We start from the raw sequence: 25,104 nt of genomic DNA on the forward strand, positions 1-25,104 counted from the left end.
TTACGACATTTTGAGGTCAAAAAAAATTTGGACTTTTTTTGGTCGATTTTGACACCTTACTATACTATGACGTTTTTTAAGACAATTTGAGGTCAAAAAAAATTTGGACTTTTTTTGCCCGAAAAAAACGGCATACTATACTATGACGTTTTTTAAGACATTTTGAGGTCAAAAATTTTTTTTGACTTTTTTTGCCCGAAAAAAACGCCATACTATACTATGACGTTTTTTATGACATTTTGAGGTCAAAAAAAATTTGGACTTTTTTTGCCCGAAAAAAACGGCATACTATACTATGATGTTTTTTACGACATTTTGAGGTCAAAAAAAATTTGGACTTTTTTTGCCCGAAAAAAACGCCATACTATACTATGACGTTTTTTATGACATTTTGAGGTCAAAAAAAATTTGGACTTTTTTTGGTCGATTTTGACGCCTTACTATAATATGACGTTTTTTATGACATTTTGAGGTCAAAAAAAATTTGGACTTTTTTTGCCCGAAAAAAACGCCATACTATACTATGACGTTTTTTATGACATTTTGAGGTCAAAAAAAATTTGGACTTTTTTTGCCCGAAAAAAACGCCATACTATACTATGACGTTTTTTACGACATTTTGAGGTCAAAAAAAATTTGGACTTTTTTTGCCCGAAAAAAACGCCATACTATACTATGACGTTTTTTAAGACATTTTGAGGTCAAAAAAAATTTGGACTTTTTTTGCCCGAAAAAAACGGCATACTATACTATGACGTTTTTTAAGACATTTTGAGGTCAAAAATTTTTTTGACTTTTTTTGCCCGAAAAAAACGGCATACTATACTATGACGTTTTTTATGACATTTTGAGGTCAAAAAAAATTTGGACTTTTTTTGCCCGAAAAAAACGGCATACTATACTATGATGTTTTTTACGACATTTTGAGGTCAAAAAAAATTTGGACTTTTTTTGCCCGAAAAAAACGCCATACTATACTATGCCGTTTTTTATGACATTTTGAGGTCAAAAAAAATTTGGACTTTTTTTGGTCGATTTTGACGCCTTACTATAATATGACGTTTTTTACGACATTTTGAGGTCAAAAAAAATTTGGACTTTTTTTGCCCGAAAAAAACGCCATACTATACTATGACGTTTTTTATGACATTTTGATGTCAAAAAAAATTTGGACTTTTTTTGCCCGAAAAAAACGCCTTACTATACTATGACGTTTTTTACGACATTTTGATGTCAAAAAAAATTTGGACTTTTTTTGCCCGAAAAAAACGCCATACTATACTATGACGTTTTTTACGACATTTTGAGGTCAAAAAAAATTTGGACTTTTTTTGCCCGAAAAAAACGGCATACTATACTATGACGTTTTTTATGATATTTTGAGGTCAAAAAAAATTTGGACTTTTTTTGGTCGATTTTGACACCTTACTATACTATGACGTTTTTTAAGACATTTTGAGGTCAAAAAAAATTTGGACTTTTTTTGGTCGATTTTGACGCCTTACTATAATATGACATTTTTTATGACATTTTGAGGTCAAAAAAAATTTGGACTTTTTTTGCCCGAAAAAAACGGCATACTATACTATGCCGTTTTTTATGACATTTTGAGGTAAAAAAAAATTTGGACTTTTTTTGGTCGATTTTGACGCCTTACTATAATATGACGTTTTTTATGACATTTTGAGGTAAAAAAAAAATGGACTTTTTTTGCCCGAAAAAAACGGCATACTATACTATGACGTTTTTTATGACATTTTGAGGTCAAAAATTTTTTTGACTTTTTTTGCCCGAAAAAAACGCCATACTATACTATGACGTTTTTTATGACATTTGAGGTCAAAAAAAATTTGGACTTTTTTTGCCCGAAAAAAACGGCATACTATACTATGACGTTTTTTAAGACATTTTGAGGTCAAAAATTTTTTTGACTTTTTTTGCCCGAAAAAAACGGCATACTATACTATGACGTTTTTTACGACATTTTGAGGTCAAAAAAAATTTGGACTTTTTTTGCCCGAAAAAAACGGCATACTATACTATGACGTTTTTTACGACATTTTGAGGTCAAAAAAAATGTGGACTTTTTTTGCCCGAAAAAAACGGCATACTATACTATGACGTTTTTTATGACATTTTGAGGTCAAAAAAAATTTGGACTTTTTTTGGTCGATTTTGACGCCTTACTATAATATGACGTTTTTTATGACATTTTGAGGTAAAAAAAAAATGGACTGTTTTTGCCCGAAAAAAACGGCATACTATACTATGACGTTTTTTATGACATTTTGAGGTCAAAAATTTTTTTGACTTTTTTTGCCCGAAAAAAACGGCATACTATACTATGACGTTTTTTAAGACATTTTGAGGTCAAAAATTTTTTTGACTTTTTTTGCCCGAAAAAAACGGCATACTATACTATGACGTTTTTTACGACATTTTGAGGTCAAAAAAATTTTGGACTTTTTTTGCCCGAAAAAAACGGCATACTATACTATGATGTTTTTTACGACATTTTGAGGTCAAAAAAAATTTGGACTTTTTTTGCCCGAAAAAAACGCCATACTATACTATGACATTTTTTATGACATTTTGAGGTCAAAAATTTTTTGACTTTTTTTGCCCGATAAAAACGCCATACTATACTATGACGTTTTTTACGACATTTTGAGGTCAAAAAAAATTTGGACTTTTTTTGCCCGAAAAAAACGGCATACTATACTATGACGTTTTTTAGGACATTTTGAGGTAAAAAAAAATGTGGACTTTTTTTGCCCGAAAAAAACGGCATACTATACTATGACGTTTTTTACGACATTTTGAGGTCAAAAAAAATGTGGACTTTTTTTGCCCGAAAAAAACGGCATACTATACTATGACGTTTTTTATCACATTTTGAGGTAAAAAAAAATGGTGACTTTTTTTGGCTGATTTTGACGCCTTACTATAATATGACGTTTTTTATGACATTTTGAGGTAAAAAAAAAATGGACTTTTTTTGCCCGAAAAAAACGGCATACTATACTATGACGTTTTTTACGACATTTTGAGGTCAAAAAAAATTTGGACTTTTTTTGCCCGAAAAAAACGGCATACTATACTATGACGTTTTTTACGACATTTTGAGGTCAAAAATTTTTTTTACTTTTTTTGCCCGAAAAAAACGGCATACTATACTATGACGTTTTTTATGACATTTTGAGGTCAAAAATTTTTTTGACTTTTTTTGCCCGAAAAAAACGCCATACTATACTATGACGTTTTTTATGACATTTTGAGGTCAAAAAAAATTTGGACTTTTTTTGGCCGAAAAAAACGGCATACTATACTATGACGTTTTTTACGACATTTTGAGGTCGAAAAAAAATTTGACTTTCTTTGGCCGATTTTGATGCCTTACTATACTATGACGTTTTTTATGACATTTTGAGGTCAAAAAAAATTTGGACTTTTTTTGCCCGAAAAAAACGCCATACTATACTATGACGTTTTTTATGACATTTTGAGGTCGAAAAAAAATTTGACTTTTTTTGGCCGAAAAAAACGCCATACTATACTATGACGTTTTTTATGACATTTTGAGGTCGAAAAAAAATTTGACTTTTTTTTCCCGAAAAAAACGGCATACTATACTATGACGTGTTTTATGACATTTTGAGGTCGAAAAAAAATTTGACTTTTTTTGGCAGAAAAAAACGCCATACTATACTATGACGTTTTTTATGACATTTTGAGGTCGAAAAAAAATGTGATTTTTTTTGGCCGATTTTGACGCCTTACTATACTATGACGTTTTTTATGACATTTTGAGGTCGAAAAAAAATTTGACTTTTTTTGGCCGATTTTGACGCCTTAGTATACTATGACGTTTTTTATGACATTTTGAGGTCAAAAAAATTTTTGACTTTTTTTACCCGAAAAAACGCCATACTATACTATGACGTTTTTTATGACATTTTGAGGTTATAAAAAATGTTGACTTTTTTTGTCCGATTTTGACGCCTTACTATACTATGATGTTTTTTATGACATTTTGAGGTCAAAAAAAATTTGGACTTTTTTTGCCCGAAAAAAACGGCATACTATACTATGACGTTTTTTATGAAATTTTGAGGTCAAAAATTTTTTTGACTTTTTTTGGCCAATTTTGATGCCTGACTTTTTTTTAATGACATTTTGACGCCTTACTATACTATGACGTTTTTTATGACATTTTGAGGTCAAAAATTCTTTTGACTTTTTTTGCCCAAAAAAAACGGCATACTATACTATGACGTTTTTTATGACATTTTGAGGTCAAAAAAAATTTGGACTTTTTTTGGTGGATTTTGACGCCTTACTATATTATGACATTTTTTATGACATTTTGAGGTCAAAAAAAAATTGGACTTTCTTTGGCCCATTTTGACGCCATACTATACTATGACGTTTTTTATGACATTTTGAGGTAAAAAAAAATGTTGACTTTTTTTGGCGGATTTTGACGCCTTACTATACTATGACGTTTTTTATGACATTTTGAGGTCAAAAAAAATTTGGACTTTTTTTGCCCGAAAAAAACGGCATACTATACTATGACGTTTTTTACGACATTTTGAGGTCAAAAAAAATTTGGACTTTTTTTGCCCGAAAAAAACGCCATACTATACTATGACGTTTTTTACGACATTTTGAGGTCAAAAATTTTTTGGACTTTTTTTACCCGAAAAAAACGCCATACTATACTATGACGTTTTTTATGACATTTTGAGGTCAAAAAAAATTTGGACTTTTTTTGGTCGATTTTGACGCCTTACTATAATATGACATTTTTTATGACATTTTGAGGTCAAAAAAAATTTGGACTTTTTTTGCCCGAAAAAAACGGCATACTATACTATGACGTTTTTTATGACATTTTGAGGTCAAAAAAAATTTGGACTTTTTTTGCCCGAAAAAAACGCCATACTATACTATGACGTTTTTTACGACATTTTGAGGTCAAAAAAAATTTGGACTTTTTTTGCCCGAAAAAAACGGCATACTATACTATGACGTTTTTTACGACATTTTGAGGTCAAAAATTTTTTTGACTTTTTTTGCCCGAAAAAAACGGCATACTATACTATGACGTTTTTTATAACATTTTGAGGTCAAAAAAAATTTGGACTTTTTTTGCCCGAAAAAAACGGCATACTATACTATGCCGTTTTTTATGACATTTTGAGGTCAAAAAAAATTTTGACTTTTTTTGGTCGATTTTGACGCCTTACTATAATATGACGTTTTTTATGACATTTTGAGGTAAAAAAAAAATGGACTTTTTTTGCCCGAAAAAAACGGCATGCTATACTATGACGTTTTTTATGACATTTTGAGGTCAAAAATTTTTTTGACTTTTTTTGCCCGAAAAAAACGCCATACTATACTATGACGTTTTTTATGACATTTTGAGGTCAAAAAAAATTTGGACTTTTTTTGCCCGAAAAAAACGGCATACTATACTATGATGTTTTTTACGACATTTTGAGGTCAAAAAAAATTTGGACTTTTTTTGGTCGATTTTGACGCCTTACTATAATATGACGTTTTTTATGACATTTTGAGGTCAAAAAAAATGTGGACTTTTTTTGCCCGAAAAAAACGCCATACTATACTATGACGTTTTTTTATGACATTTTGAGGTCAAAAAAAATTTGGACTTTTTTTGCCCGAAAAAAACGCCATACTATACTATGACGTTTTTTACGACATTTTGAGGTCAAAAAAAATTTGGACTTTTTCTGCCCGAAAAAAACGCCATACTATACTATGACGTTTTTTACGACATTTTGAGGTCAAAAAAAATTTGGACTTTTTTTGCCCGAAAAAAACGCCATACTATACTATGACGTTTTTTATGACATTTTGATGTCAAAAAAAATTTGGACTTTTTTTGCCCGAAAAAAACGCCATACTATACTATGACGTTTTTTACGACATTTTGAGGTCAAAAAAAATTTGGACTTTTTCTGCCCGAAAAAAACGCCATACTATACTATGACGTTTTTTATGACATTTTGAGGTCAAAAAAAATTTGGACTTTTTTTGCCCGAAAAAAACGGCATACTATACTGTGACGTTTTTTATGACATTTTGAGGTCAAAAAAAATTTGGACTTTTTTTGCCCGAAAAAAACGCCATACTATACTGTGACGTTTTTTACGACATTTTGAGGTCAAAAAAAATTTGGACTTTTTTTGCCCGAAAAAAACGGCATACTATACTATGACGTTTTTTATGACATTTTGAGGTCAAAAAAAATTTGGACTTTTTTTGCCCGAAAAAAACGCCATACTATACTATGACGTTTTTTACGACATTTTGAGGTCAAAAAAAATTTGGACTTTTTTTGCCCGAAAAAAACGGCATACTATACTATGACGTTTTTTTACGACATTTTGAGGTCAAAAATTTTTTTGACTTTTTTTGCCCGAAAAAAACGGCATACTATACTATGACGTTTTTTATGACATTTTGAGGTCAAAAATTTTTTTGACTTTTTTTGCCCGAAAAAAACGCCATACTATACTATGACGTTTTTTATGACATTTTGAGGTCAAAAAAAATTTGGACTTTTTTTGCCCGAAAAAAACGGCATACTATACTATGACGTTTTTTATGATATTTTGAGGTCAAAAAAAATTTGGACTTTTTTTGGTCGATTTTGACACCTTACTATACTATGACGTTTTTTAAGACATTTTGAGGTCAAAAAAAATTTGGACTTTTTTTGGTCGATTTTGACGCCTTACTATAATATGACATTTTTTATGACATTTTGAGGTCAAAAAAAATTTGGACTTTTTTTGCCCGAAAAAAACGGCATACTATACTATGCCGTTTTTTATGACATTTTGAGGTCAAAAAAAATTTGGACTTTTTTTGGTCGATTTTGACGCCTTACTATAATATGACGTTTTTTATGACATTTTGAGGTCAAAAAAAAATGGACTGTTTTTGCCCGAAAAAAACGGCATACTATACTATGACGTTTTTTATGACATTTTGAGGTCAAAAATTTTTTTGACTTTTTTTGCCCGAAAAAAACGGCATACTATACTATGACGTTTTTTAAGACATTTTGAGGTCAAAAATTTTTTTGACTTTTTTTGCCCGAAAAAAACGGCATACTATACTATGATGTTTTTTACGACATTTTGAGGTCAAAAAAAATTTGGACTTTTTTTGCCCGAAAAAAACGCCATACTATACTATGACGTTTTTTATGACATTTTGATGTCAAAAAAAATTTGGACTTTTTTTGCCCGAAAAAAACGCCATACTATACTATGACGTTTTTTACGACATTTTGAGGTCAAAAAAAAATTGTACTTTTTCTGCCCGAAAAAAACGCCATACTATACTATGACGTTTTTTACGACATTTTGAGGTAAAAAAAAATTTGGACTTTTTTTGCCCGAAAAAAACGGCATACTATACTATGACGTTTTTTACGACATTTTGAGGTCAAAAAAAATTTGGACTTTTTTTGCCCGAAAAAAACGCCATACTATACTATGACGTTTTTTATGATATTTTGAGGTCAAAAAAAATTTGGACTTTTTTTGGTCGATTTTGACGCCTTACTATAATATGACGTTTTTTATGACATTTTGAGGTAAAAAAAAAATGGACTTTTTTTGCCCGAAAAAAACGGCATGCTATACTATGACGTTTTTTATGACATTTTGAGGTCAAAAATTTTTTTGACTTTTTTTGCCCGAAAAAAACGCCATACTATACTATGACGTTTTTTATGACATTTTGAGGTCAAAAAAAATTTGGACTTTTTTTGCCCGAAAAAAACGGCATACTATACTATGATGTTTTTTACGACATTTTGAGGTCAAAAAAAATTTGGACTTTTTTTGCCCGAAAAAAACGGCATACTATACTATGACGTTTTTTATGACATTTTGAGGTCAAAAAAAATTTGGACTTTTTTTGGTCGATTTTGACGCCTTACTATAATATGACGTTTTTTATGACATTTTGAGGTCAAAAAAAATTTGGACTTTTTTTGCCCGAAAAAAACGCCATACTATACTATGACGTTTTTTTATGACATTTTGAGGTCAAAAAAAATTTGGACTTTTTTTGCCCGAAAAAAACGCCATACTATACTATGACGTTTTTTACGACATTTTGAGGTCAAAAAAAATTTGGACTTTTTCTGCCCGAAAAAAACGCCATACTATACTATGACGTTTTTTACGACATTTTGAGGTCAAAAAAAATTTGGACTTTTTTTGCCCGAAAAAAACGCCATACTATACTATGACGTTTTTTATGACATTTTGATGTCAAAAAAAATTTGGACTTTTTTTGCCCGAAAAAAACGCCATACTATACTATGACGTTTTTTACGACATTTTGAGGTCAAAAAAAATTTGGACTTTTTCTGCCCGAAAAAAACGGCATACTATACTATGACGTTTTTTATGACATTTTGAGGTCAAAAAAAATTTGGACTTTTTTTGCCCGAAAAAAACGGCATACTATACTGTGACGTTTTTTATGACATTTTGAGGTCAAAAAAAATTTGGACTTTTTTTGCCCGAAAAAAACGCCATACTATACTATGACGTTTTTTACGACATTTTGAGGTCAAAAAAAATTTGGACTTTTTTTGCCCGAAAAAAACGGCATACTATACTATGACGTTTTTTATGACATTTTGAGGTCAAAAAAAATTTGGACTTTTTTTGCCCGAAAAAAACGCCATACTATACTATGACGTTTTTTACGACATTTTGAGGTCAAAAAAAATTTGGACTTTTTTTGCCCGAAAAAAACGGCATACTATACTATGACGTTTTTTTACGACATTTTGAGGTCAAAAATTTTTTTGACTTTTTTTGCCCGAAAAAAACGGCATACTATACTATGACGTTTTTTATGACATTTTGAGGTCAAAAATTTTTTTGACTTTTTTTGCCCGAAAAAAACGCCATACTATACTATGACGTTTTTTATGACATTTTGAGGTCAAAAAAAATTTGGACTTTTTTTGCCCGAAAAAAACGGCATACTATACTATGACGTTTTTTATGATATTTTGAGGTCAAAAAAAATTTGGACTTTTTTTGGTCGATTTTGACACCTTACTATACTATGACGTTTTTTAAGACATTTTGAGGTCAAAAAAAATTTGGACTTTTTTTGGTCGATTTTGACGCCTTACTATAATATGACATTTTTTATGACATTTTGAGGTCAAAAAAAATTTGGACTTTTTTTGCCCGAAAAAAACGGCATACTATACTATGCCGTTTTTTATGACATTTTGAGGTCAAAAAAAATTTGGACTTTTTTTGGTCGATTTTGACGCCTTACTATAATATGACGTTTTTTATGACATTTTGAGGTAAAAAAAAAATGGACTGTTTTTGCCCGAAAAAAACGGCATACTATACTATGACGTTTTTTATGACATTTTGAGGTCAAAAATTTTTTTGACTTTTTTTGCCCGAAAAAAACGGCATACTATACTATGACGTTTTTTAAGACATTTTGAGGTCAAAAATTTTTTTGACTTTTTTTGCCCGAAAAAAACGGCATACTATACTATGATGTTTTTTACGACATTTTGAGGTCAAAAAAAATTTGGACTTTTTTTGCCCGAAAAAAACGCCATACTATACTATGACGTTTTTTATGACATTTTGATGTCAAAAAAAATTTGGACTTTTTTTGCCCGAAAAAAACGCCATACTATACTATGACGTTTTTTACGACATTTTGAGGTCAAAAAAAAATTGTACTTTTTCTGCCCGAAAAAAACGCCATACTATACTATGACGTTTTTTACGACATTTTGAGGTAAAAAAAAATTTGGACTTTTTTTGCCCGAAAAAAACGGCATACTATACTATGACGTTTTTTACGACATTTTGAGGTAAAAAAAAATTTGGACTTTTTTTGCCCGAAAAAAACGCCATACTATACTATGACGTTTTTTAAGACATTTTGAGGTCAAAAAAAATTTGGACTTTTTTTGCCCGAAAAAAACGGCATACTATACTATGACGTTTTTTACGACATTTTGAGGTCAAAAAAAATTTGGACTTTTTTTGCCCGAAAAAAACGGCATACTATACTATGACGTTTTTTATGATATTTTGAGGTCAAAAAAAATTTGGACTTTTTTTGGTCGATTTTGACACCTTACTATACTATGACGTTTTTTAAGACATTTTGAGGTCAAAAAAAATTTGGACTTTTTTAGTCGATTTTGACGCCTTACTATAATATGACATTTTTTATGACATTTTGAGGTAAAAAAAAAATGGACTTTTTTTGCCCGAAAAAAACGGCATACTATACTATGACGTTTTTTAGGACATTTTGAGGTAAAAAAAAATTTGGACTTTTTTTGCCCGAAAAAAAACGGCATACTATACTATAACGTTTTTTACGACATTTTGAGGTCAAAAAAAATTTGGACTTTTTTTGCCCGAAAAAAACGGCATACTATACTATGACGTTTTTTACGACATTTTGAGGTCAAAAAAAATTTGGACTTTTTTTGCCCGAAAAAAACGCCATACTATACTATGACATTTTTTATGACATTTTGAGGTCAAAAATTTTTTGACTTTTTTTGCCCGATAAAAACGCCATACTATACTATGACGTTTTTTACGACATTTTGAGGTCAAAAAAAATTTGGACTTTTTTTGCCCGAAAAAAACGGCATACTATACTATGACGTTTTTTATGATATTTTGAGGTCAAAAAAAATTTGGACTTTTTTTGGTCGATTTTGACGCCTTACTATAATATGACGTTTTTTATGACATTTTGAGGTAAAAAAAAAATGGACTTTTTTTGCCCGAAAAAAACGGCATACTATACTATGACGTTTTTTACGACATTTTGAGGTCAAAAAAAATTTGGACTTTTTTTGCCTGAAAAAAACGGCATACTATACTATGACGTTTTTTATGACATTTTGAGGTCAAAAATTTTTTTGACTTTTTTTGCCCGAAAAAAACGGCATACTATACTATGATGTTTTTTACGACATTTTGAGGTCAAAAAAAATTTGGACTTTTTTTGCCCGAAAAAAACGCCATACTATACTATGACGTTTTTTATGACATTTTGATGTCAAAAAAAATTTGGACTTTTTTTGCCCGAAAAAAACGCCATACTATACTATGACGTTTTTTACGACATTTTGAGGTCAAAAAAAAATTGTACTTTTTCTGCCCGAAAAAAACGCCATACTATACTATGACGTTTTTTACGACATTTTGAGGTAAAAAAAAATTTGGACTTTTTTTGCCCGAAAAAAACGGCATACTATACTATGACGTTTTTTACGACATTTTGAGGTCAAAAAAAATTTGGACTTTTTTTGCCCGAAAAAAACGGCATACTATACTATGACGTTTTTTATGACATTTTGAGGTCAAAAAAAATTTGGACTTTTTTTGCCCGAAAAAAACGCCATACTATACTATGACGTTTTTTACGACATTTTGAGGTCAAAAAAAATTTGGACTTTTTTTGCCCGAAAAAAACGGCATACTATACTATGACGTTTTTTTACGACATTTTGAGGTCAAAAATTTTTTTGACTTTTTTTGCCCGAAAAAAACGGCATACTATACTATGACGTTTTTTATGACATTTTGAGGTCAAAAATTTTTTTGACTTTTTTTGCCCGAAAAAAACGCCATACTATACTATGACGTTTTTTATGACATTTTGAGGTCAAAAAAAATTTGGACTTTTTTTGCCCGAAAAAAACGGCATACTATACTATGACGTTTTTTATGATATTTTGAGGTCAAAAAAAATTTGGACTTTTTTTGGTCGATTTTGACACCTTACTATACTATGACGTTTTTTAAGACATTTTGAGGTCAAAAAAAATTTGGACTTTTTTTGGTCGATTTTGACGCCTTACTATAATATGACATTTTTTATGACATTTTGAGGTCAAAAAAAATTTGGACTTTTTTTGCCCGAAAAAAACGGCATACTATACTATGCCGTTTTTTATGACATTTTGAGGTCAAAAAAAATTTGGACTTTTTTTGGTCGATTTTGACGCCTTACTATAATATGACGTTTTTTATGACATTTTGAGGTAAAAAAAAAATGGACTGTTTTTGCCCGAAAAAAACGGCATACTATACTATGACGTTTTTTATGACATTTTGAGGTCAAAAATTTTTTTGACTTTTTTTGCCCGAAAAAAATGGCATACTATACTATGACGTTTTTTAAGACATTTTGAGGTCAAAAATTTTTTTGACTTTTTTTGCCCGAAAAAAACGGCATACTATACTATGATGTTTTTTACGACATTTTGAGGTCAAAAAAAATTTGGACTTTTTTTGCCCGAAAAAAACGCCATACTATACTATGACGTTTTTTATGACATTTTGATGTCAAAAAAAATTTGGACTTTTTTTGCCCGAAAAAAACGCCATACTATACTATGACGTTTTTTACGACATTTTGAGGTCAAAAAAAAATTGTACTTTTTCTGCCCGAAAAAAACGCCATACTATACTATGACGTTTTTTACGACATTTTGAGGTAAAAAAAAATTTGGACTTTTTTTGCCCGAAAAAAACGGCATACTATACTATGACGTTTTTTACGACATTTTGAGGTCAAAAAAAATTTGGACTTTTTTTGCCCGAAAAAAACGCCATACTATACTATGACGTTTTTTAAGACATTTTGAGGTCAAAAAAAATTTGGACTTTTTTTGCCCGAAAAAAACGGCATACTATACTATGACGTTTTTTACGACATTTTGAGGTCAAAAAAAATTTGGACTTTTTTTGCCCGAAAAAAACGGCATACTATACTATGACGTTTTTTATGATATTTTGAGGTCAAAAAAAATTTGGACTTTTTTTGGTCGATTTTGACACCTTACTATACTATGACGTTTTTTAAGACATTTTGAGGTCAAAAAAAATTTGGACTTTTTTAGTCGATTTTGACGCCTTACTATAATATGACATTTTTTATGACATTTTGAGGTAAAAAAAAAATGGACTTTTTTTGCCCGAAAAAAACGGCATACTATACTATGACGTTTTTTAGGACATTTTGAGGTAAAAAAAAATTTGGACTTTTTTTGCCCGAAAAAAAACGGCATACTATACTATAACGTTTTTTACGACATTTTGAGGTCAAAAAAAATTTGGACTTTTTTTGCCCGAAAAAAACGGCATACTATACTATGACGTTTTTTACGACATTTTGAGGTCAAAAAAAATTTGGACTTTTTTTGCCCGAAAAAAACGCCATACTATACTATGACATTTTTTATGACATTTTGAGGTCAAAAATTTTTTGACTTTTTTTGCCCGATAAAAACGCCATACTATACTATGACGTTTTTTACGACATTTTGAGGTCAAAAAAAATTTGGACTTTTTTTGCCCGAAAAAAACGGCATACTATACTATGACGTTTTTTATGATATTTTGAGGTCAAAAAAAATTTGGACTTTTTTTGGTCGATTTTGACGCCTTACTATAATATGACGTTTTTTATGACATTTTGAGGTAAAAAAAAAATGGACTTTTTTTGCCCGAAAAAAACGGCATACTATACTATGACGTTTTTTACGACATTTTGAGGTCAAAAAAAATTTGGACTTTTTTTGCCTGAAAAAAACGGCATACTATACTATGACGTTTTTTATGACATTTTGAGGTCAAAAATTTTTTTGACTTTTTTTGCCCGAAAAAAACGGCATACTATACTATGATGTTTTTTACGACATTTTGAGGTCAAAAAAAATTTGGACTTTTTTTGCCCGAAAAAAACGCCATACTATACTATGACGTTTTTTATGACATTTTGATGTCAAAAAAAATTTGGACTTTTTTTGCCCGAAAAAAACGCCATACTATACTATGACGTTTTTTACGACATTTTGAGGTCAAAAAAAAATTGTACTTTTTCTGCCCGAAAAAAACGCCATACTATACTATGACGTTTTTTACGACATTTTGAGGTAAAAAAAAATTTGGACTTTTTTTGCCCGAAAAAAACGGCATACTATACTATGACGTTTTTTACGACATTTTGAGGTCAAAAAAAATTTGGACTTTTTTTGCCCGAAAAAAACGCCATACTATACTATGACGTTTTTTAAGACATTTTGAGGTCAAAAAAAATTTGGACTTTTTTTGCCCGAAAAAAACGCCATACTATACTATGACGTTTTTTACGACATTTTGAGGTCAAAAAAAATTTGGACTTTTTTTGCCCGAAAAAAACGGCATACTATACTATGACGTTTTTTATGATATTTTGAGGTCAAAAAAAATTTGGACTTTTTTTGGTCGATTTTGACACCTTACTATACTATGACGTTTTTTAAGACATTTTGAGGTCAAAAAAAATTTGGACTTTTTTTGGTCGATTTTGACGCCTTACTATAATATGACATTTTTTATGACATTTTGAGGTAAAAAAAAAATGGACTTTTTTTGCCCGAAAAAAACGGCATACTATACTATGACGTTTTTTAGGACATTTTGAGGTAAAAAAAAATTTGGACTTTTTTTGCCCGAAAAAAAACGGCATACTATACTATAACGTTTTTTACGACATTTTGAGGTCAAAAAAAATTTGGACTTTTTTTGCCCGAAAAAAACGGCATACTATACTATGACGTTTTTTACGACATTTTGAGGTCAAAAAAAATTTGGACTTTTTTTGCCCGAAAAAAACGCCATACTATACTATGACATTTTTTATGACATTTTGAGGTCAAAAATTTTTTGACTTTTTTTGCCCGATAAAAACGCCATACTATACTATGACGTTTTTTACGACATTTTGAGGTCAAAAAAAATTTGGACTTTTTTTGCCCGAAAAAAACGGCATACTATACTATGACGTTTTTTATGATATTTTGAGGTCAAAAAAAATTTGGACTTTTTTTGGTCGATTTTGACGCCTTACTATAATATGACGTTTTTTACGACATTTTGAGGTCAAAAAAAATTTGGACTTTTTTTGCCCGAAAAAAACGCCATACTATACTATGACGTTTTTTACGACATGTTGAGGTCAAAAATTTTTTTGACTTTTTTTGGTCGATTTTGATGCCTTACTATACTTTGACGTTTTTTATGACATTTTGAGGTAAAAAAAAATTTGGACTTTTTTTGCCCGAAAAAAACGGCATACTATACTATGACGTTTTTTACGACATTTTGAGGTCAAAAAAAATGTGGACTTTTTTTGGTCGATTTTGACGCCTTACTATAATATTACGTTTTTTACGACATTTTGAGGTCAAAAAAAATTTGGACTTTTTTTGCCCGAAAAAAACGCCATACTATACTATGACGTTTTTTACGACATGTTGAGGTCAAAAATTTTTTTGACTTTTTTTGGTCGATTTTGATGCCTTACTATACTATGACGTTTTTATGACATTTTGAGGTCGAAAAAAATGTTGACTTTTTTTGGCCGAAAAAAACGCCATACTATACTATGACGTTTTTATGACATTTTGAGGTCGAAAAAAATTTTGACTTTTTTTGCCCGAAAAAAACGCCATACTATACTATGACGTTTTTTACGACATTTTGAGGTCAAAAAAAATTTGGACTTTTTTTGCCCGAAAAAAACGCCATACTATACTATGACGTTTTTTACGACATTTTGAGGTCAAAAAAAATTTTGACTTTTTTTGCCCGAAAAAAACGGCATACTATACTATGACGTTTTTTATGACATTTTGAGGTCAGTCAAAAAAAATTTGGACTTTTTTTGGTCGATTTTGACGCCTTACTATAATATGACGTTTTTTATGACATTTTGAGGTAAAAAAAAAATGGACTTTTTTTGCCCAAAAAAAACAGCATACTATACTATGACGTTTTTTATGACATTTTGAGGTCAAAAAAAATTTGGATTTTTTTTGTCCGAAAAAAACGGCATACTATACTATGACGTTTTTTACGACATTTTGAGGTCAAAAATTTTTTTGACTTTTTTTGCCCGAAAAAAACGGCATACTATACTATGACGTTTTTTATGATATTTTGAGGTCAAAAAAATTTTTGACTTTTTTTGGTCGATTTTGACGCCTTACTATACTATGACGTTTTTTATGACATTTTGAGGTCAAAAAATTTTTTTGACTTTTTTTGGTCAATTTTGACGCCTTACTATATTATGACGTTTTTTACGACATTTTGAGGTCAAAAAAAATTTGGACTTTTTTTGCCCGAAAAAAACGGCATACTATACTATGACGTTTTTTACGACATTTTGAGGTCAAAAATTTTTTGGACTTTTTTTACCCGAAAAAAACGCCATACTATACTATGACGTTTTTTATGACATTTTGAGGTCAAAAAAAATTTGGACTTTTTTTGCCCGAAAAAAACGCCACACTCTACTATGACGTTTTTTATGACATTTTGAGGTAAAATAAAATGTTGACTTTTTTTGGCCGATTTTGACGCCTTACTATACTATAACGTTTTTTATGACATTTTGAGGTCAAAAAAATTTTTGACTTTTTTTACCCGAAAAAACGCCATACTATACTATGACGTTTTTTATGACATTTTGAGGTTATAAAAAATGTTGACTTTTTTTGTCCGATTTTGACGCCTTACTATACTATGATGTTTTTTATGACATTTTGAGGTCAAAAAAAATTTGGACTTTTTTTGCCCGAAAAAAACGGCATACTATACTATGACGTTTTTTATGAAATTTTGAGGTCAAAAATTTTTTTGACTTTTTTTGGCCAATTTTGATGCCTGACTTTTTTTTAATGACATTTTGACGCCTTACTATACTATGACGTTTTTTATGACATTTTGAGGTCAAAAATTCTTTTGACTTTTTTTGCCCAAAAAAAACGGCATACTATACTATGACGTTTTTTATGACATTTTGAGGTCAAAAAAAATTGGACTTTCTTTGGCCCATTTTGACGCCATACTATACTATGACGTTTTTTATGACATTTTGAGGTAAAAAAAAATGTTGACTTTTTTTGGCTGATTTTGACGCCTTACTATACTATGACGTTTTTTATGACATTTTGAGGTCAAAAAAAATTTGGACTTTTTTTGCCCGAAAAAAACGGCATACTATACTATGACGTTTTTTACGACATTTTGAGGTCAAAAATTTTTTGGACTTTTTTTACCCGAAAAAAACGCCATACTATACTATGACGTTTTTTATGACATTTTGAGGTCAAAAAAAATTTGGACTTTTTTTGCCCGAAAAAAACGCCACACTCTACTATGACGTTTTTTATGACATTTTGAGGTAAAATAAAATGTTGACTTTTTTTGGCCGATTTTGACGCCTTACTATACTATGACGTTTTTTATGACATTTTGAGGTTAAAAAAAAATTTTTGACCTTTTTTGCCCGAAAAAAATGCCATACTATACTATGACGTTTTTTATGACATTTTGAGGTCAAAAAAAAGTTGGACTTTTTTTACCTGAAAAAATGCCATACTATACTATGACTTTTTTATGACATTTTGACGCCTTACTATACTATGACGTTTTTTATTACATTTTGAGGTCAAAAATTTTTTTGACTTTTTTTGGCCCATTTTGACGCCTTACTATACTATGATGTTTTTTATGACATTTTGAGGCCTCACTAAAGTATGACTTTTTTTGGCATGTTTTGACGTCATACTATACTTTGACGTTTTTTATGACATTTTGAGGCCTTACTAAAGTATGACTTTTTTTGGTCTATTTTGAAGCCTTCCTATACTATGACCATTTTTATGACATTTTGAGGACATACTAAAGTATGACTTTTTTTGGTTTATTTTGTAGCATTACTATACGATGACCATTTTTATGATATTTTGAGGCCATACTAAAGTATGACTTTTTTTGGCCTATTTTGAAGCCTTACTATACTATGACCATTTTTATGACATTTTGAGGACATACTAAAGTATGACTTTCTTTGGCCTATTTTGAAGCTCCTCCACCTGTCCGCACCCTCAGATCCTCTCCCTCTATCCATCTCGCTGTCCCCTCTGCCCGCCTTGTTACCATGGAGAGCAGAGCATTCAGTCGCTCTGCCCCACAACTCTGGAACTCTCTCCCACCTGACCTCCGTAATACTAACTCACTCCCACATTTCAAATCTAAACTCAAAACTCATCTGTTCAGATTAGCTTACTCCCCCTGACCACAACTGCATTGTCTATTGTCTATCTTAAACTGTATTGTCTCTTTTGTTTTTTACTGTTTTTATTGTGTATGTTTTTATAATGTAAGGTGACCTTGAGTGTCAAGAAAGGCGCCTATAAATAAAATGTATTATTATTATTATTATTAAGCCTTTCTATACTATGACCATGTTTATGACATTTTGAGGACATACTAAAGTATTACTTTTTTTGGCCTATTTTGTAGTCTTACTATACTATGACCATTTTTATGATATTTTGAGGCCATACTATTTAATTTACTATCAACAATAGTTTAATATAAATAAAAATTTGTACAAAATGAATTACTAATGTATTTTTTTTTTAAATGTTTATTATATAAATATTCCTTCATTTACACAAAAATAAATTGTAAAAAATACAAAAAATAATTATTTACAATTTAACTTCTAACATTATTATCCTTTCAGCTTTTTTCTTTTAAACAAACCAACAATTCTCAGGTGCCTATGCAGGTTGTTTGTTGAGCCGGCCCTGTATGAAATTCTTTTCTCACAGACTCTACACTCTGTCTTTTCATTATCAATATAATTAAAATGGTTCCAGATTTTGCTTCTTTTCCTGGTGTCACTCATTTTCTTAACTATACCTTTCTAATGTGTCGATGTTTTGTCTTTTCTTGTAGCCCCTGGCTCTCTATCTCTCATCCCCTCTTGCTCTCCTGTTCATGTGCTACTGCTGCTGTGAGTGCAATGCAAACACAGGCCGCAAACACATACTGACCAATCGCGTGCGGCTTGAAGAAAAAAGAGAAAATGAAAAAGAAAAAAGAAAAAACAAAACGGCTCCCAATGAGGAGCTGGCTCATGTCGTTCACTTCAAAGAGCCGGCTCTAAGAGCCATTTCATTCGTGACCAACACATCACTATTCGGTGCATCCCTAATATAAAAAGCTAAAAGCAGTTACAGCCCATTTTATTTTGCAAGTAATTTCCACTTTTCATGTAACCAGTCTAACTGCAGCACTAACAAACTGACTAATTTTACCCCTGAACACATTATCAGCTATGAAATGAAAGCTGCTGCTGCTATCTCTGACAGCATCGCACATCCTGCTTCACTGAAATTCATACATCAGTCATGCTGCTGAGTTTACACAGGGTGAGGTGGGTTAACGTGTCTGTGTTTCACAGACCACATCAACAAAACATGGAGACCTAAAAACAGAAGGAGTCAGCCTCAGAGAGGTTGAAAGTTTTTTTTTTTTTTGGTCTTCACTTCTCTGTGCTGCTTTGACACTGACTCAGAACGTTTCCCGTCAAGCAAACCCCTGACTGAAATGTAAAATGTGAAATTCTTAACACCAGGCGCAGGGTGGCTGCGTATCGAGACGCAGGGCAGATTCACACGAGTGTCGTCCTGCCCGTCACCCTTCATGAGAACAGCGATTGAAGCGAAACAAGCTGTTTCCTCAAAGCAACTCAAGCGAGCCACTGCACAGTAATGACTCATACACACGCTGAAGTGCACGTACACACACACACGCACACACACACTGTAAAAAATCTACCTGACTTCTACTGCTGCACATCACATGGTCACATTTATATCAGGACTTAAAATGGGACTTTTGCAGTAACACTATGGGAAAATGATCAGTCATCAATAAGCCAGTAGTTCATGAATCAATAATAAAATAAATTTTGGTTAATTAATCTGTTGTGTTATTAACAAAAGGTTGACACTCACAGCTATGAGGTGTCCTGTGAGCAGTGGAGGGAGAAAGCAGGTCTCAGACACAGACTGTGGGCCATAAATAGCCAGTGAGTAAAATGAATTGAGGAACTGGTCCTGTGACTTCAGGAGGAAACACTTACCTCATGGTGAAAATGATCTGTGTTTAATTAGTTAACACTAGTAACATTATTTGCAAACAGTTTGTTAAATGTTCATCTTTAGGACGCGTTATTCATAAAATTCTACACTGGAACATTAGTGGGTTTTCTTCTTTTTTGCTGGTAAGTGATTTTTCAGGTCAATAGCTGCAGCTGTACAGATAAACACAAACATGACCCCCCCTTCCACCACACCCCGCCCTTTTTTTTTAAATGTATGTTTTTTGATAAGCAACATCAGGCTGAGTCTACACAGGCACTCATTTTTTGGAAGGTTAAAATTACTTATTGTTGGTTTTGGTCTCATCACAGGTTTTATAAAGAAAACAACTGTAACCATCTGAGCCTTTAAAAGGCTGAGAGGTGAGAGTGAAACATGGCTGTGAGGAAGTGGGTTCAACATGCAGCAAATGCCTCTGACTCCTGAGGGCACAGGCAGGAAACCAGGGCAGTCAAAATACTGATTTCAGATGCAGAGGATTTTCTGGTAAACTGAAAGTCATGTTACCAGAACGACACGGCTTCATTAGCCCAGTCTACCTCGTGTGAGTCCCAACCCCATCCTCCAAACCCCCTCCAGGGAGGTGTGCACATGTGCACGTGTGCCTGGGGGGGGGGACCATGAATAATACAGCACTGTGCACACACACAGGAAGCTTCAGAGCTCATCACACCTCACTTCATGTCCCTACACCTCCCACCTGATCCTCTGCATCTTCTCCTCCCTCTGTCTGTCAAGTACAGCAGGCTGGACAGGGTCTGTTTCCCAGAGGGTCCCTCTCCTGCACACTGCCTCTCTCTCTCCCTCTGCCTCTCTTTGGAGGCAGGGAATGGGCGAGAGGCTGAATGGATTAGCTCTGGCATGACGGCAGCACGCTGGCATCTATCTTTGTTTTGCTTTTTTCTCTTGCTCCTTTCTCCAATAACCCCCCACCCCCACCCATCCCACTGCCGCTGTGCTTCCGCTTAAGGCCACAGACCTCTGCCAGGCCACAAAGAGACCCACACACACATCCACATGCACACAATATCCGCATAAATATCTGGCAGTGTGCGCAGCTCAGCTGCAAACACAATCAAACATGTGGCCATTCACACTGACAACACCCCAGTCTACCAGTGTGTATGCAAACAGAGCTGCAGAGCATTTGCATTATGAGTTGTATTTGTGAGTGTCCCTGAAAAACAAGATGCGTGAGGTAAGCTGAGAATAAATCCATGTAAATACAGATTTGAATTTTAAAGCTTTCACACTGGGATTAACTTCTGATCATGTGAGATTTTTTTTTAACAGAAGAGAAACGAATGCAAATGCAGACAATCCAGAACATGGATCCCAGAGTGTGACTATGTGTTTTGTTGTGAAGCTCAACAACCGCTCGCTTCAAAATCTATTTTTCAGAATGAAACGCTGAGCCCTGGAAGGCTTCACCTTACGCTCAGAAGATGGTGGATGTGGTCAGCTTGATTTCACTGTGACAGTACGAACAACTACAACCTGCAGCCAGTAATCGGTGTGGGTTTAACATTCCACTTCATTTCTGTTCAACGTACAGAGAGGCGACAGATTAAAGTACAAACATATACCAAATGCAAATGTTTACAGGGATTTACTGAAATATGAAAATGTGAATCATGTAACTTCAGAATTATCAAAGTTCGACACATGAAACATCTATGAAGACGTGAAGCTGTAAACTGCAACCTTTTAACACCTACTGTTAAGTGAGTCCACACAAAATCTGTCATTACCGACACCTCTAAAGACCTGACTGTAAACACTGAAGTGTCAAAGAGTTTCCTGCTGAAACTTCTGCATTTCTTGGCAGCTAGTGGCTCAGCTAAGCAACTTCCAAGGCTTCTGCGCTTTGGAGGTGCTGGGAGATATTTTGATATCTTCGGACAGATCCGGGGCTAGCTGCTTCCACACCTCGTAAATGTCTAAGTAATGTCAGTCTCACATTACACATCATAAATCACAACAACGCTGACCTCAGCCTTAACTCTTCTCTAAGCCAGACTGTGAAGCGTTAACCTCCTTCATCAGTAATCTTTTTACCTCACACTGCACTTAATCATCCTGTAGCTTCCACAGCTGATCCCAGGTCATTTTAGGACTCTGCATTTGCTGATGATAACACATGTCTCACTGAGAGTCTGAGGATGATGCATCCCTCGCTGCATGTCTGCATCTTGACTAATATCTCCCCCCAGACACCAGTTTTTCCATCATTTTCAATGTGATGTTCACGCAAGTCAATAAAATATGGATCAGCTGTTTGACGTCCAGCCACAAACAGAGCTTTGCCTGCTTCTTAAATTCTGAAACCACCTTAACTTTTTCACATTGTTCATCATTTGTAAAACGCTGAAGCAGAATTTAGACCAAGGATGACAGCAACACAACCATCACACCCCTACATGCAAAGACAAGAAGACTCTTAAACTGTCCATTAAAACAACTAAACTGAAATGTGCTGAATCAGCAACTTGAGGCCCCTGATGATGCTCACTTCCCTGACTACTGAAAGGATCTGCTGCTGCAGCGGGTGGGGGACAATCCTTAGTGGTCTACGGTGTGCTGAAGGTTATTTGAAAGCTCCAACAGGAGAGAGGGACAAAATATCTGGAGGAACACTAACAGAGCGGGGCTCCGGGAGAACTCAGAGTGGGTGTGAGGTCCTGTCTTCTCATGGGGTTTAAAACATCTGGCTCTGGTCTTTCACTTCTTCTAAAACCATCTGTGAAAACACTTTCATCTGAGAGAAATTCACACACACACATGGCGGACATCCCTGCATGTAATCTGAGCTGAATATACACACACTGATCTTATTATCGTGTGTGTGTGTGTGAGGGTGGGAGCTGCGCTGTCGGAGGAAACTATAAAATGGGATGCTGAAAACTTTTTACAGAGAATGTTATGAGGTTGTCGCTGGTTCACAGCCAGTTAAAGTCAGTGTTTTCTGTGAGAGCAGGCGGAGCGAGGTGCGCTGTGCTTTGGTTTCCGTCAGTAGGTCAAGAATAGAAGCACAAATGGGGATTTTACAAGCAGCTCCGTTAGTGGCAGGCGGCCTTCATCCCACACTAGTGTCAAACTGTCCTTTCTTGCCAGTGTCTTGTCAGCATAATGGAAATGACAGCTCATCACAGCCAAACAGACCCTCAGCACGAACATCCCTCTCTCACTGCACTGAGCGTTGCCTTTAACGCCAAAAAACACCAGCACCTGGTGACAGACAGTTCCCATCTGATAATGAGGCTCGTGTTCCTCAGTTCACGGAAACATCAGGCAGCAGCGAGCTGCCTCTGCTTGTTTCTGTTTCCTCGGGCAGAGCGCGGACGCGCTCAGCGGGCGCACGGTGGATCTCCGTGGCCTTTGCCATGAGGATCAATGGAAGTGACACTGTGTGGCCGGGTATTGATCCGACGGCCTCTCCTGATGTGTCCCAAACAAACAGCTACGTGACAGACCCTCGATTTTTTTGTTAATGAGCTGTGGGAATTGTCTGATGAGAGGCACGCAGCTCTCTGAGTGTCAACACTTAGCTGCGTATCAACCGAGGAAAATGATGGAAAATGAACCAAGTGCTCAGACGCAGATCACTCAGTGATTCTGCTGCTGTAATTACAGACTCACCGCCGTGTGTACAGAGCTGACATTAACTAAACCCCGTAGATTACGGAATCGCGGTTATAAAACAAGACACTTCAAAGTGTTTGCCAAGTCTGTCTCTAACACCCGATTTAAATAATGTTTAGAGAGGTATTATGCGATTATCATTCCAAGTTTAGATATCAGCCCTGCTATTTTTACACGCGGCATTAATCTGCACAGGAAACTGATTCATGAGATCACAGAGCTGATACTGATCTCTCAGCTCCTGAATTCAATTCTTTTTCAGTTGGAAATACATGACAACATTTAGGGACACTGAGAAATGATGTTGAGTTCGACTAGTTAGTTAGATAGTTATTTTAAAGATGGGATTAAAGGAAGTTTGTATATTTCTGCCACACTGTGTATTAACATGTGATTATAAACAGATAAAGTTAGAGTCCTGCAGACAGACGGGTGGCTGGATCCCAGACTGGGCTCCAAGACCTGCACTTTTCTAATCACTTTGAATGAGAAAAAAAATGTTTAAGGATGACAACTCTAGTTTATGTTACACCACTTTCACTGTTTTCACATTGTCTTAACCAACTGAAGAATTAATAGATTCATCACTCACCTTAGATGAATTTTGACGGCCAGATATCTGTCAATGGCGATGGCAAGCAGACTGAAGATGGAGCTCTGAGTCAGTACCAAGACAAAACAGGCCAGGAAGAGGCATCCATAGAAGTCCAGGTGTATGCCGATGCTGATGGTTATGGCAAAGGGGATGGCGAGGCAACCGACCAGAATATCAGCCACAGCCAGAGACACCAGAAAGTAGTTGGTGGCGTTCTTCAAAGTGGTGTTGATGGCGACAGCCCAGCAAACCAGTATGTTACCGGATATGGAGAGAACAGCAATTGCTACTTCAATCACGATGTAGAACGTCTTCATCTCAGCAAAGTGTGGTAAAGGACTTAAGCCCGCAGGCTGTTCACAGAGAAGACGGTCACCCATAACGCTGTTTCTAGTCCCAGAGGAGTAAAGAAGTCTTTCTGCTATAATCCAGGAATATTCCACAAGTGTGAGCTGCAGATCCAGTCATCTGTAGGAAAGACGGAAATTTACTTTATGTTCATGTTGACAAAAGGCAGCAATTTACTATTCCTGTGCCACAAAGTTGACAGAAGCTGCAGTAGCTGTGTAATAAAGCATAAACGCGCTCATAAAACAGGTATAAAGTCACTGAACATTGTTATCGCCCACCTTAGTCAGTCTGTACATCGTCTCCGGATGTTTTCACACCAACTGCGACCGATCTGTGGAACATCGAACCGGCGTCTATAGATCTGAAGCGCGGGCACAGTGTCACACAACCTCCCCGCGACAGCAGTTTTGAAGTGTGGGGAGAGACG

At 33.7% G+C, this 25,104-nt stretch overlaps 1 protein-coding gene across 1 annotated transcript in view; it reads right to left on the bottom strand.

Annotated features, from left to right (window-relative positions):
• The window catches only part of adora2b (adenosine A2b receptor), a 48,916-nt gene extending 23,834 nt beyond the window's left edge, over positions 1–25,082 (bottom strand). The window contains exons 1-2 of the mRNA XM_041052502.1: positions 24,956–25,082; positions 24,324–24,794 (exon numbers count right to left, since the gene is read on the bottom strand). Of these exons, the coding sequence (XP_040908436.1) occupies positions 24,324–24,706 (383 nt within the window). The 5' untranslated portion in view covers positions 24,707–24,794; positions 24,956–25,082. The remainder of the gene's footprint in view (positions 1–24,323; positions 24,795–24,955) is intronic.
• Positions 25,083–25,104: the final 22 nt, after the last annotated feature.

This window comes from Toxotes jaculatrix, chromosome 12, assembly GCF_017976425.1.
Source record: "Toxotes jaculatrix isolate fToxJac2 chromosome 12, fToxJac2.pri, whole genome shotgun sequence".
NCBI lineage: Eukaryota > Metazoa > Chordata > Actinopteri > Toxotidae > Toxotes > Toxotes jaculatrix.